This window comes from Mirounga leonina, unplaced genomic scaffold, assembly GCF_011800145.1.
Source record: "Mirounga leonina isolate KUSES-001 unplaced genomic scaffold, KU_Mleo_1.0 Mir_127, whole genome shotgun sequence".
In the NCBI taxonomy this organism is placed as follows: Eukaryota; Metazoa; Chordata; class Mammalia; order Carnivora; family Phocidae; genus Mirounga; species Mirounga leonina.
Window position 1 is genome coordinate 12315648 of NW_023270316.1, and position 15285 is coordinate 12330932.

The 15285-nt window shown below is 43.5% G+C and overlaps 1 protein-coding gene across 19 annotated transcripts in view; it reads left to right on the forward strand.

Annotated features, from left to right (window-relative positions):
- Positions 1-15285, forward strand: part of DOCK9 (dedicator of cytokinesis 9) — a 325732-nt gene that overhangs the window by 243887 nt on the left and 66560 nt on the right. For 7 of the 19 annotated variants that reach the window (XM_035003134.1, XM_035003125.1, XM_035003129.1 and 4 more), the window contains exons 40-46: positions 1875-2012; positions 2126-2308; positions 4035-4148; positions 4245-4460; positions 5958-6015; positions 6927-7004; positions 9478-9617. In XM_035003134.1, the coding sequence (XP_034859025.1) occupies positions 1875-2012; positions 2126-2308; positions 4035-4148; positions 4245-4460; positions 5958-6015; positions 6927-7004; positions 9478-9617 (927 nt within the window). The remainder of the gene's footprint in view (positions 1-1874; positions 2013-2125; positions 2309-4034; positions 4149-4244; positions 4461-5957; positions 6016-6926; positions 7005-9477; positions 9618-15285) is intronic. The other 12 variants (XM_035003141.1, XM_035003144.1, XM_035003145.1 and 9 more) reach the window with 3 other exon arrangements.

Sequence of the window (15285 nt, forward strand, 5' to 3'; positions counted from 1 at the left end):
ATCCAGATCTGCGCAAACCTTAATCCAGCCATAATTAGGGAGAACGGTGGCCCCTGGGAAAAGTAATGTTCACAGACAACAAACCGTGTAAGCGGTTCCCAAAACACTGGAAACAGCCTTTTTTTTCCAGTTGGTGAACAGCTGCTCATGGTTGAGAATGATAGCATATTCAGTTGATTAAGTCCCATTTTCTGCTCATTAAATTGTTTCTCTTTCACATGATGAAGTTCAGTGCTGTGCCTCAGTATTCATGTTATAAAGATCCCTGTGAATTCCCGGTGTCCTACCAGCTGTGCATTCACCTGTGAATCACTGGACCTAAGAAAACAATACTTACTCCTTGAGTAAAATTTTTCTCCAAAGTAAGAGGAGGTAAATCTTAACACTCATACTCTAGCCATACTTTGCCGTTTAACAGAATTACTTGGCCATAAGCTATCTCCAGTCATTTGGCACAATTGTAAGATCAGTTTGAGATACTGGCCTCCTGACCTTTTTTTATTAAAATCATCTTTGCCTACTTGTGCAGAATGCAGACGTGTGCCCTCTCCCAAACACACACATCTTTGCGCGTAGTTGAAGGTGTAGCTCTGTAGTGTCCCACACATTTAGACACGGTGGCTGCATCCTGGCTTCTAGCTCAGCAACCAGGTTTATACAAGGCATTCAGTTAGTATGAATTTACTGCTGGTTTGAGAAAATCTGGCCGAACGGTGAGAAGTATGAACTGTTGGCCCTCTTGTTTTGCTTTGTTGAGTAAAACCCATGACCTGTTAAAATCCTGCTAGCCAACACTTACTGAGCCAGACCCAAGTATGCATCACATGCTTTCTGTACTTGACTCGCGTAATCGCAGTGGCTGTGCGAGGTCAGTTCTAGGGTCGCCATTTTACAGACGAGAATAGTAAGACTCAGATTACCTGTGCAGATGATAAATGCTGCCTGATCAAAGCCTGTATGTTTCCCACCTTACCAAGCTTGTCTGGTTATTCATTGCTTAACAGAGTGCCTGAGAAGCCTGGAAAAAACAAATTTAATTTTATCTTTTTATTTTTTTTAAAGATGTCATTTATCTGAGAGAGTGCGAGAGCAGAAGCAGAGGGAGAAGCAGACTCCTGCTGAGCAAGGAGCCTGCTGTGGAACTCGATCCCAGGACCCTGGGATCATGACCTGAGCCGAAGGCAGACACTTAACGGGCTGAGCCACCCAGGCCCCCCACAAACGTACTTTTAGGGGACCTTACTTCATATACCTCACTTCGATATTTTTTCCAGCCCGTTAATCAGCTGACACCTGTAAGGGCACTTCTTTGTTGGAATTAAGATATCACAAAGATTCCCTCTGAATTGGTTGCTGGTATACAGTAAAAATAAATAAAGAGAAGCCAAATCAGTACTGAGGAACACTTGTCTTTCAAGCCATGTTATGGTTTGCTAGGAAGTTTTATGATTAGTCCCTCCCTTAATATAGGAAAAAGCAAGGGGCACGTGGGTGGCTCAGTCGGTTAAGCATCCACCTCTTGATTGTGGCTCAGGTCATGACCTCTGGGTCAAGGGATCGAGCCCCGAGTTGGGCTCCATGCTCAGCATGGAGTCTGCTTGTCCTTTCTGTCCCTCTCTGCCCCTCCTCCCACTCGTGCTTGCTTTTCTTTTCTCTCTTAAAATAAATAAACTCTTTAAAAATTTAAAAAAAAACTCTCCAAAACAGAAATTTAGTTACAGGTTTAATCGTACTACATGAGGATTCTGTGCTTTCCTGGAGATTCGTGGCAGAGTTTAAATTATAAGTTGTCTTAGTACCTGGGACATTTAACCTTTGAGTAGTAGGGGTGTCTGGTGTGTCTCACTAACCAAGCTGTCCTTGTGTGTTCTCAGAACCAGCTCCTGGCTGACCATGGACATAATCCTCTCATGAAAAAAGTTTTTGACGTCTACCTGTGTTTTCTTCAAAAACATCAGTCTGAAACAGCTTTAAAAAATGTCTTCACTGCCTTAAGGTCATTCATTTATAAGGTAAGCTGCTTCCTCGGGGGAAGCCCTCGTTGAAGATCATCCTGTCTGCTTTGCACCCGGAGTTGAAGGGTACACTCATCTCCACCTGCCCTTGCTCTCTGGTGTTCACCTAGTTCCCCTCGACGTTCTACGAAGGGAGGGCTGACATGTGTGCAGCTCTGTGCTACGAGATCCTCAAGGGCTGCAACTCGAAGCTGAGCTCCATCAGGACTGAGGCCTCCCAGCTGCTGTACTTCCTCATGAGGAACAACTTCGACTACACTGGAAAGAAGTCCTTCGTCCGCACACATTTGCAGGTGCGTGTAGTTCACTCTGCAGCGCAGTTGTGTTCTGTGGGATTCTGTGTTAGCAGGAAGACTTCGTCGCACTTACCCGTTTACCTCAGTGTACGTAGGGCAAGATCTGGCCTTGAGATGGAAAACTGGAAAGTCACATTTACTGGTTTGGTTTATTTCGTTCTCTACATTGTAAGATTTGGGCCCAAAGTGCATTTCTGTTGGTAAATTGACTTCTAAATATTGACTCAATATTGGACTGACTGAAATTCCACTGAATCACCATCTATTAGAATCTGCATGAGGGTGCCTCATAGCAGACATCTTAGGTAAAACACAGAAAGTCCAAAATGGTTCTTTAAAAAAAAAAAATTCTATTTATTTACTTGAGAGAGAGTGAGCACAGAGGGAGAAGCAGACTCCCTGCTGAGCAGAGAGCCTAGTGCAGGGCTCGATCCCAGGACCCCAAGGTCACGACCTGAGCCAAAGGCAGACTCTTAATCGACCGAGCCACCCAGGCACCCCCAAGTGGTTCTTTTCTGTCTTCCATATACTGACACACCTGCAATCTCTCCAGAGTCAAAATGTCCCAAATGCTCTGCTCTGGGAACCATGCAAGATATGAAAAGTCTTACGTGGTTTTGTAGGCTCTCTTTTTCTATAAACTCATGTAAGAGTGCCTTCTCCATCTCTGTGTTTATTCTTCTTTTAAACAAATACTTACTGTTTGCAAACTATGTGCTAAGATTCCTGGATACAACCATGAACAAAAAAGAACACTCTCCTGGCCCTCATGGAGTGTTCACACTCCATGTGGACACACTTCCAGTCTGCTGGAAAACAGACAAACCCCGAAGCTCTTCTCAATACACTGTCCCCAGTGCTGTAATAGGGGAACTCGAGTGCACTGAGGAGGGAGGGGCATCTGACTGGGGCAGGGAGGCTTCTAGAAGATGTGAAAGTTGAATAGGGGTTAGCAGGTTTGGAGGAAAGTAAAGAATATGGATGAAAACAACTTGAGAAGACGTCATTGCATATTTGGAGGGATCGCCTGGACTGTTGCTGAGAATGGATCAAGGGAGTCAAGGCCTTAGCTGGAAAGACTTTGGAGAAACCATGGTCAAATCCAGGCCAGAGAGGATGGTGTCTTGGACCAGGTATGGTAAGGTTAGAAGAAGGGGAGAATGAGTTGACAGTACTTATTGATTGATGGTACCTGGGGATGGTGAAGGAAAAGGAGGGAATAAAGATGGAATCCATGTTTTAGCTTGAGTGACTGGGCAAAGGCAGAGCATATCACAGACACCAATAAAGACAGATTCCCCCCCCCATTGCATAGTTAATATGTATATGTTTTAATAAAAAATGCAAAGGACAGTCTACTTATTGAATATTTAGTGGGTATACATTCAAACCAGTTAACCAAGGAGGTAAATAATAAGGTCTCCCTGTTTATTAGAGAAAGTAAGTGACTATCCAAATGATACAGGCTTATCTGATTCTCATGCCTCTATACTTTCCTGATGAGCATTTTGCTATGCAAACAAAATACTTAAGGATAGCAAAATCACCTTCTGAAACGATTCTTGGAAGGGAAAAAGATGACTCAGACATTGTTTCCTGCACTGGAATGATCTGTGCTCAAAACTTTGCCCTGTCCTCATGCACATCCTAACTGAAGGCAGGAGCCAAGTCTGGGGAGTCATTTGAAGGTGAAATTATTTGTTCACATTTGTGTGTCCCTAAGGTCATTATTTCCGTCAGCCAGCTGATAGCAGATGTTGTTGGGATCGGGGGAACCAGATTCCAGCAGTCCCTGTCCATCATCAACAACTGTGCCAACAGTGACAGGCTCATCAAGGTGGGTGACCCTCAAGACTGCCTCATCATCTAGTATGGATGCGGAGAGGCAGAACACAGCTGAAAGCCATGTATCCTTCTTCCACCCTTGTTTTAGCACACTACCTTTTCCTCGGACGTGAAGGACCTGACCAAAAGGATACGCACAGTTCTGATGGCCACCGCCCAGATGAAGGAGCATGAGAATGACCCGGAGATGCTGGTGGATCTCCAGTACAGTCTGGCCAAGTCCTACGCCAGCACTCCCGAGCTCAGGAAGACATGGCTGGACAGCATGGCCAGGATCCATGTCAAGAATGGGGATCTGTCTGAGGTAGCCCAGCAAGACTCTTGAGCTGGGTTTTGGGGAAAACTATGTCTCATTCACTAAAAGAAGCCAATTTAAGAAAAATTTCCCAGTAATCGAAAGAAGTGATACTTCAACAGTGTTAGGCTTGGGGTTGCTTCACAACTTCTAAGCATCTCAACAGTTTACAACACTCTAAGGAAATGTTTCTGTCACAGGAGAGCATTGTTTGAAAGCTCTTAGAAAGCATCCACGGTCACATACACACCTGCTAATTCAAGTGCACTCCGTTTCTGCATTAAAACTCCTCTCTAGTTCTAAAATTCAGCTCTTTTATGATGAAATTTAATGTTCCTGTTACTAAAGTAATGATAGGACATTGCTTTTTCCTTTTGGAGGTAGTCCATTGTCATCTGTGGATGTGGTAGGCCTCAGAGTGCTGCCCGTGTACAGAGCGTGTCTCCAGAAGCAGACAGGGTGAGGGCAGGGAGTTGGGTGTGTGGTCTGTCCCCAGAGACAGAACAAATCCAACACTTAATCGCTGTGATGAGCCCATTTTTCACCCCTCTGTGCCTCGTGACACCATCTGTAAAAGGGGGAGACATTAAGGAAAGCAGTGGGCTGTATGGCAGGTTCTGTGTTCTTCTGAAAACTGTTTACGATTTGGGCCTAAAGCATTTAGGTATGGTCAGCAGTATTACCAAAGAAGCATGATTTTACTTTTAAACTTCGGTAATTGCCTAAACTAGTACAGTTATGTTCTACATCTGAAAATTTTATGTAACTGTTTTTATGTATTGATTATTCAAGAAGTCCATTCTGTTTGATCGTAAATTTAATCTAAACTACATATTAGCATAATGAAAGTGAATTACATATTACTACTACGAGTAATTTTTCTATCATTCTGACAAAAAAACCAGGGGCTCAGTCATCAGAATCAGGTTCATTTCCAACAGCTCTTTTTTATACCACTGTGGCAACTTCATTAAAAAAAATTTTTTTTATTTTTTTCTTTCATTTTAAAGTGTTTAGAATGTTATCTAATTAACATTAAGTTATAATTTTGGTTCAGAATTCTATGTTGGGAAGCAATTGCTACATCTTTTTTTAAGCTGAGAGAAAACTATTAGCTGCTGAAATTTGAGCAGTTCTCTCAGAATCTAAAAAGACACATGCCTTTTCTTCAAATGGTCTTCTTTTTACCTTAAGAGAAATGATGTGGAAATCATCAATATAGTAAGAAAAAAATGCTTTTTTAAATCTCTTATACTAAAATTTAGTAATTCTAAACAGAAATGAGCCTTAGCAAACTTACTACCATTTGTCTCAATTTGCAATGTATTTCAAAACTTCAGTTTATGTGAATTGTTCCAGTTTTTTCAAAAGGTAAGATATCAGCTCTTAGGAACCCTGGTTTCCTTGAGATCTAATACAAGTACATGCAGTCACTAGATTTCTGTCTGGGAGCATTCTGACACGCTCTGTACATGGTGATTCTGAAGCACATGTCTTTTATTGTAGGCAGCGATGTGTTATGTCCATGTCACAGCCCTGGTGGCAGAATATCTCACACGGAAAGGTGAGGAAGGATTCCTGTGTTTTGTGAAATGAATATGAAACCATACAAAGCAGCAAAGACAAGTGGGAGCCATTCAGAAAGATTTGGAGGTGGGGGGTGGGGGGGTTGGATTTGGGGATGTGTGTGCGTGTGCACGCGCGCGCACTGTGTTCATTGTTTTATTCACTGGTAAGACATTGGCTTGGCTTGGTGGGCACAGCAGAGGTGCCAGTATCAAAAACAAAACTAGATGGCATGTTACTGTGTAACCTTTAACTAATGGCTCTATCTTGCAAGAACTAGTTAATGAGCTTTGCATCTGGGTGTCCTTGACTGGCCAATGTTGAGCTGAGAGAAGATTTATTTTCCCTTCAGATAGTTCCCACTGGAACGGTTTTATCAATCAAATGACAGTTTTAACGGGACATTATCAGACAACGTTCTTTTAGAACCACAGCCCAATTGGCTTTATTATGTGGGTAGGCAGCCTCGCTGGCCAGAAACCTTACCTCCCCAGGGAAGGAGAGGGCAGGAGTGTGTAAGTGCGCTCTTTTGTGCATTATATGTTTGTTCCCAGTTGAGCAGTCCATGAATTCTTTCATGGGTTCTTTTGGTTAAACACCAGTTGCTCATTTCCATTTTAAAATCAAGAGATTTTAGAAAAGCTGCTCATGCGTGCCTGTGTCCTGGAGCGTACTTACAAGAAGTCCGTTTGCAAAGTGAGAAATAGTATAAAGTCAGACGCCAGGGCCAGGGAATTTCTGTATTTCTAGTCCAGCTGGCTATTTAGGATGGAATTGAAGGGAATCTAGGCTTGTCATACATCAGAGCCCAAAAGAAAAAGAAATTGAAGAGGGTTTCCATATTCTCTTGCTACTAGCATGATTTGCTGTTGAGACCTTTTATCAGGTAATACATTTCCTCGTGTTTAGAAGCAGACATAGCCCTCCGTCCGGAGCTGCCCCTCTTCCCCTCCAGCCACAGCACCTGCCAGAGGAGGCGCCGGGGAGGTGAGCCTGAGGGTGGGCCCGGCCCCCAGGGCCCCATCTGCCCCATCCACCTGACACTTAGAGGTGTGGGGATTTTCCCTTGCAACTCTGCATGGATAGACTTGGCTCTCCTTCCTTCTTTTTCTCTCCATTTCCATGGCACATGTTCCTATGCAAGGAGAGGAAGCGCTTGGGCCACCCTTGTTACTTCACTGGAGCTGAGGCGTATATTTTAAATATACTCTCTACCCAGAAACCTGGGGGGTTGGCTTCTATAATTTTGCTTTTTTGTATGTTAATGTATCCTCAAGCTCCTAGATTAATACTTGTCACGGGAATCTTTTCTCTCAAGGCTTGGAAACTTTGACCATCGTGCAGCAGAAGAATCTCTGCCTTCACAAATCTACTTTTTTTTTAAATTATTATTACGTTCAGTTAGCCACTGTATCATACAAAATTAGTTTTTGATGTAGCGTTAAATGATTCATTAGTTAAGTATAACACCCAGTGCTCATCACAGCACATGCCCTCCTTAATGCCCATCACCCTGTTAACCCCCTCCTCCCACCCTCCTCCCCTCTGAAACCCCCAGATTGTTTCCCGGGGTCCATAATCTCTCATGGTTCATCTCCCTCTCTGATTTCTCCCCCTTTGGATTTCCCTCCCTTCCCCTATGGTCCTCCATGCTGTTACTTATGAGTGAAGCCATATGATAATTGTCTTTTTCTTTTTTTTTTTTTTTTAAGATTTTTTTTTATTTATTTGAGACAGAGAGAATGAGAGAGAGAGCGCACATGAGGGGGGGAGGGTCAGAGGCAGAAGCAGGCTCCCTGCCGAGCAGGGAGCCCGATGCGGGACTCGATCCCGGGACTCCAGGATCATGACCTGAGCAGAAGGCAGTCGCTTAACCAACTGAGCCACCCAGGCGCCCTAATTGTCTTTTTCTACTTGACTTACTTCACTTAACATAATCCCCTCCAATTCCATCCATGTCAATGCAAATGATGGGTATTCATCATTTCTGATGGCTGAATAATATTCCACTGTGTATATGTACCACATCTTCTTTATCCATTCATCTGTTAAAGGGCATCTCGGCTCCTTGGGGACATTGCTGCTATGAACATTGGGGTGCACATGCCCTTTCTTTTCCTCACGTCTGTGTCTTTGGGGTAAATACCTAGAAGTGCAGTTGGCTGGGTCATAGGGTAGCTCTATTCTTAACATCTTGAGGAACCTCCGTACTGTTTTTCTTAGTGGCTGCTCCAGCTTGCATTCCCACCAGCAGTGTAGGAGGGGTCCCCTTTCTCCACAAATCTACTCTTTCAAGTCGTGGTTTCAAAATACTCTGTGTTCCTCTTTTTCCCAAAATATGGGAGGTCTCAATTCAAGTTTTGGGTTCTGTTTTGCTTTATTGTAAACAGTGACCTCAAAATAGAGTAGCAGGACGTTCCAAGTCCTTCTGTACTTGGTCGTTTTTGCCCAGCTGACATTGTCTAACTGACATATGACTTTTCCCCAGTGACTCCAAGATGAGTGAAGGCCCCAAATGGGCCATTATTGCTTAAGGGGTTTATCTTTTTTTTTTTAAAGATTTTATTTATTTATTTGACAGAAAAAGAGAAAGAACACAAGCAGGGGGAACACCTGAGGGAGAGGGAGAAGCAGGCCGAGCAGGGAGCCCAGTGTGGGGCTCGATCCCAGGACCCTGGGACCATGAGCCAAGCTGAAGGCAGACACTTAACCGACTGAACCACCCAGACGCCCCAAGGGTTTATCCTTATCCCAGTTATTTATCCCCGCTCCAACCTTATACGATTTCCCCTAGAGAATTAGAGTGCTTAGGCCTCTGCAGTATTCATGCTGCCGGTGCTCCTGCTCTTCGGTTGTGGGAGGACAAGAGGCCCATCCTTACCCCTCAGGCAGCAGATATGGAACCAGCTAACAGCCTCTCAGCTCATGGCTGCGGCTGGTGAGTTACCTCTTGGCAGACTGCTCCATGAAGGAGAAGAGCAAGTTCTCATCTGAGTTCTGGGTTACCCTCAGCCACAGTGGGAGAGGTGACAACTTGAAGGAAACAGTTCTGTTTGAGTCATGTTTCTCTTTGATTGGCTTTGGCTTTATTTTTCTTGGTATCTGAGCATGGGTCACTGTACCAAATCAAATTACTGTTGTTATTTTAAAAAACTACTAATTTGGATCCAGTCCCTGTTTCAGTTTATTTATAGTTTATTTAAAGGTTGCATACATTTTAATAAAGGTGGTGAAAAATTAAAAGAATGAGGACAGAACTGAGGGAGGAGAACGCTAGGTATGAGGAAGCAGATGAAGAGAAGCACACAGTGGCTCCCTGTGAGAACAGTGGCCTGAGACATAAGAGACTTCAGAGTTCGTTGTCTCCTTCAACGCAGAAACATGGCGGCAGGAAGAACCCTCAGGGTCCGTCCACTTACGGGTTACTGACTGGCTCTCTCCCCTGCTATGTCCATTCTAGGCATGTTTAGACAAGGATGCACAGCATTCAGGGTGATTACCCCAAACATAGACGAGGAGGCCTCCATGATGGAAGACGTCGGAATGCAGGATGTCCATTTCAACGAGGTGAGCGCCTCGGCTGGCGGGGGTCTTCAGTCCGTGAGTATCTCGGGGGCAGCTGTGCTCTGCCAGCACATCACACAGTGGTTTTCTCTCAGCAGCTGCCGCTGCCCATTTCGCTCGGACTAAACTAACGCTCCAGACGGCTGAAACAGAGCAGTGATAGCTCTGCCATCCCCCTTTCTAGGACTTCCTCCTTTTCTCTGGAAAGACAGTTTGAGGAGCTAGTTAGGAGCGAGGTGAGGCTAAGAGCTCAAACACGTGTGGGAAAAGGTCTAGTATTTTGACCATAAGGTTTCTCATTCTTTCCAGCCATTAATTTCTCCAGCTCATGGGTTTTATTGCTATTTTAATCTTTTATTAGCATCATACTCTAACCAACTGAACTAACCGACCACTCAGACTTTTAAATCAGTGTCCCCCACCTGACCTCTCCCCTGTGTCTGCAGACACGCAGAGCCATGAGAGGCCAGACTGGGCTCAGGGGCTCAGAGCGGCCCAGTTCGCGGCCTCACTTGCGTGCCTCAGCCCAGAGTCTTCTCACCCTCGGTGAGACTCGGAACACCCTACCCCTCCCCCCCCCAGTAGAGAGCAGAAGGTTCAGTGTTAGATCGCTGTGGCAGTTCCTGCCCCACTCTTGCCAAAACAGGATTACCTTGCAGCCACTTACTGAGAACCAGAAAGCTTTAAAATAAAGCGAGGAATTGGAACAAACGCCAGCTGTCTGCCTATGTTCCCTGAGTTTCCTCTTCGGTCACTGTCCGTCAAAGGGCTTTCCCTGTGCACCTGCCTCCCCTTAGCTCAGAGCCGAATGGAACAGTCAAGGGAAGCTTGTTGATCCTGCCTGTCTTTTAAAAAAGAAAAATAAAATTGTCTGTTTCTTCGTGTGGAGAGAAAGAACAGAGAAAGAAGTAAATGTCTTCTGCCTCTGTTGTACTTGTTTTTATGAGGTGGAGGTCCTACAGTTACTACTGTGACTTTTAATCATGCTCTTGCCAGTAAGTAGGGCCACGAACACACATCCTCCCTGACATTAACCAGTCCGAGAATCAGTTCAAAGTGTGGTTCAGGAAGCCTTAGGGTCCCCGAGACCCTTTCAGGAAGTCTTTGAGGTCCCTCCTTTTCCAACCGAATGTCTGTGTGAAGCTGGACTTGCTTTGTATACATCATCCAAAGGAGCATGTTGAACAGATTGAATGCAGAAGCAGGTATGAGAATGCGGGTTTCTCCTATGATGTCAGACATTAAAGGGAGTTGCAAAAATGTAAAACAGTGCTACTCTTTTCCCTCATTTTTTGGGGGGAGGAAAATGTTATATTTTTCATTATTTTTTCATTAACATGTAATAAATTTATTATTATCTTAATTAGATTAATAAATCTTTTAGCATTTTCCAGTTGCCATTCCTAATATTATACATATGGAGAGATAACACCCATATACATAAAAGTTCTCAGTAATTTTTAAGGAATTCTCAATAATTTTAATTATATATGTGTATATATATAAAGGGGTCTTAAGCCGCCATAATTTAAGAACCACTGTCATAAATGGTCTAGTCTCAAATGACCTTCTAAATCAAAAAGTAAACATGAGAACGAAGGATAATATATGGAGTGCAGTTCACATTTAAATATTAAAGTAATTTTAACCATGGTAAAGTTTTCTAGGAATCCCAAAGGAAAAAAAAACAATTATTACATGGCATTGACAGTTCAGCTGTCTCTCTACCTTGAAACGCCTGGGCAGATGGTAATTTTTAATTTTTGCTCTGAAGTGTGAAACCTGTCACTGAGACAATAAGGCTTGCACACTCTTGGCCTTGAACTTCAAGGCGAGTGTGACTGGGTTTTCTCTGAGAAGAGGCTCAAATGTATTGTCTCCTTGCAGAAACCACCCTTGTCCAACCCGGTACCTAGACAGACCTCTGGAGTCCAGCATTTTGTTTAGAATTTGATAAGGAAAGCAGTGGTGCCAAGAACAAGTAAAGGTTTGAAAGTAAACCGTTCTCCGTAACCTGTCCTGCGGGGATGATAAAATGAAGTAATAGGCTGGAGTAATCACTGCAGGCTAGAGAATCAGCCAAGGAAATCAAGCTCAGGCTTTATTGAGGAAATTTGTGGATGGCACCCAGCCTGAGTGATAACTAAACATGTGAGAGGGGTAACTTTATCAGTGATTTCCAGAATATGGATTTTCCACCCCGTCCTTGAAGCATAAAGTTGGTAAATGTTTAACAAGGTCCATAGTACGCGACGATCTGTAACGATTAGGATATGACACGGTGGGATTATAAAGTCCTAAGCAACCCTTGCATGTCAAGATTGAAACTAGCTGGGAGTTGAAAGAAGAACATGTTCCAAAAGCCAGGAAAGCAGAAATTGCCACCTACATTTTCGCTTTGACTATGAGGATGTTTCAAGAAAAAGAGGAAGTTGAACGTCTCTCTCCCAGAAAGAGTTTTGGAGAAAGCTGAAAGGAATAGGTGTGTAACACATAGCTTAATAAAAATCATTGCCCTTTTAATCTGCATTATTAGATGTACTTAAATGCCTTGTGCGCTCCTAACATGATTCTCGTGGAGCTGCATAAGAACACACAGTTCTCCTAGCAGCAGACCTCAGATGGGTTTTTATTGATCACGGTTCATCTTCCCTGACTCTGATCTAAAGAGCAGACTGCCTCCCAGATGCTTTCGATTAGATAAAAAGAAACATCCCATTCCTGTTTACAATTCTGTTATGCAAGTTAGAGCCCGTGCAGACTGAAGAATTCTGAGTCCCCTGTGTGTCAAAACTCCACACAGCCTATGAAGTTTTGAGATTCCTCCCTCAGGATCCCACGTAGAAATAGGCAGCACACTCGGGACATCGAAGAAAGGCTAATAAATGGACTACTTTGAAAAAGTTTGCACAGGGCATAGGGAAACCAACAAGTAATATTGCAGTACCCTCGAGGTTAGCAACATCTGGGGTACCACCTCTCACCCTGTGGGCTAGGGGAGGGGGAAGGGAGAAACTCCACAGGGGGGCCACCTGACAGGTTGCAGGGGAGAGCTCAGTCCCATGCCCTGGCAGGGAGGGACATGTTCGTAGCCACCCCATCCTCGCTCTCCGCCTGCCCTCCAGGCTCCTACTGGACCATCCATTGGCTGAACTCAGCCAGGAGCCAGGGGACAGGCAGTGCAGCCTGCAGGCCAGCAGTCCTGGTGCCTCAACCTCCCAAAGGCCAGAGCTAGGAAGGACGGGTCAGGAGGGACTTTGGAAGGGGAAATAGAAAATATAGTCCATGCTCACTATTTGCCCACTTGCCAAAATTTCTTTACAACCCCCAAATCAATATCCATGGAGGCACTTTTGTGGTCATGCAGGTCATTGCAGTAGGGACTAGTGAACTTCACCCATGGACTGGTCTAACTGGTCTACCCTTGGCTCATACCAGGACTTACTGGCCCGCTTCATTTTGCAAATATTTACTGAGCTTCCTTAGCCCTGAACTAGGTGCTGGAGATAGAAATGTGAGCACAGTGTGGTCTCTGCCCTAGCACACTATACTGCATGCAGCGCTTTCTTCCCAGTGAGGAGAAACACCAAAACCACGGTCCCTTACAGTTCGAATTGGAAGTTGTCTGAGTTCTTTGTGACCTGGAAATTTCTGTATTTACATATATTGATTCATTCCATAAACTAGCTGTGTTCCATGTGGTAGCTTGGGGTTATATAAGTGATGTGCCTGCCTCAGGAAGCATCACCTGGTTCAGTAGTCCTCAAATTTTAGTATGCTTAGTTAGAAATTACTTAGATTCCTGTTACAGATACAGATTTCCAGTCTTCCCACTCTGCCAGTCCCCAGATTCAGTTGGTTGAGTGTGGTACCTGGGAATCTGTATTTTAAGCATCACAAGTGATTATTTTGCTGCAAAGGGTTTTCAACTCTATCTTGAGAAACAATAATATGGTGGCCATGTGAATTAAGCCATAAAGTGTGCCATTGCCCAAGCCTGGTCACACATTTATGTTATTTTTTTTTTTTTTAAGATTTTATTTATTTATTTGTCAGAGACAGGGAGAGAGAGCACAAGCGGGGAGGAGAGGGAGAAGCAGGCTTCCCGCGGAGCAGAGAGCCCAATGCGGGGCTCGATCCCAGGACCCTGGGATCATGACCTGAGCCGAAGACAGATGCTTAACTGACTGAGTCACCCAGGCATCCCCGTTTACATTATTTCTAAATGGCAGATAACAGGGACAACATCTAGCTTCATAAGTAGGTTAGATTAATCAATGCTAGATGGAAAAATCGGCATTTAAATAAAAATTTTCAAATACCCTGAACATATACAGGCTCCTATAAGTGTTTTTGTGCACACACATACACGCCCATATACGACATTAGCGTGTGCTATTCCCACAGACAGGTGCCCAGTGACCTCAGTCGCGTCTCTGGGGCACACTGAAAAATGGAACTGGCTAATTACATTTTAAACGGTTGTCTCAGTTGCTCATGAGCTTGGTGCACTGAGATCTTTTTAAGCTCAGTCTGATAGCATAAAATGTGAGCTTTCCAGATGCATAAAGTTCATCGAGGGTTTTTTTTTTTTCCAACCAGTAATTACTTACTGTTCTTTGCATGTATTGGCATTTAGAAGATGTATCTTGGCATTTAAATTTTAAGCAAGGTGATAAAACCATCAAGCTTTCTGTATAACCACCGTTCAAGGTTATCACTATCTGACCATTGTCTGGATTAGCTCTGATTTTCAGGTGCGGTGATTGGTGGGAATTCTAAGTAAATTAATACATGGAATTTCTGCTGAGAATATCATTCATATATGCCCCAGTGTTTAGTTACTATGACGTCATAGTTCCTATGACTCTATAATTTTGTGTTGACGTATGGTCTCTCAAACTGAACTGTGATTACTGGTTCTTTCTTTTTTTTCTTTTACTTGTTATTTCTGTTCAAAGAATTCTTACTTGATGCACCAGCTCTAAATGTCTAGGTATATATAGAGTTGACATTAGCCTGAATAATTTACCTTACTAAATTAAACTTTGGTGTTCAGTAATCCATACTCTCTACTTTTATGAGAGGGCTCTTATAGAAGCTATTTTTAGTGTTTTTTTTTTTTTTTAAGATTTATGTATTTGAGAGAGAGAGTGGAGGAGGGGCAGAGGGAGTGACTCTTCAAGCAGACTCCCTGCTGAGCATAGAGCCTGATGTGGGGCTCTATCCCACGATCCATGAGATCATGACCTGAGCCGAAACCAAGAGTCAGACACTTAACTGACTGAGCCACCCAGGCGCCCCTTAGTTTGTTTTTGAGTAAAATCTATACAGACATTGCTTTTTGTAGTATATATTATCATTTCTTTATAATAATCACTGATATCAGACTGATAAACTATAGATCTGCCTCCTGAATCAGAAAAAAAGATAAAATAACGTCCAGTAGCATATAAAAGTTGATGATGTGTTATTTCCTAATTCCTGATTGCCATAAAATTGTGATACTTATTTCAATTATTTACTAAGCTCTGTTGGCTTTATCAAATGTTTTCCAACCATTCTGGAGGAGTTTCCCTGGTCAAAGTCCATCTTTCTGAACGAAATATGACAGATTTTTCCACAATTAACTCAGTTGCCTATAGTATTGATAGGCTACTTGAATTCAGGTTTCATTGTTATTAAACTTTTCACATGTTTCTGG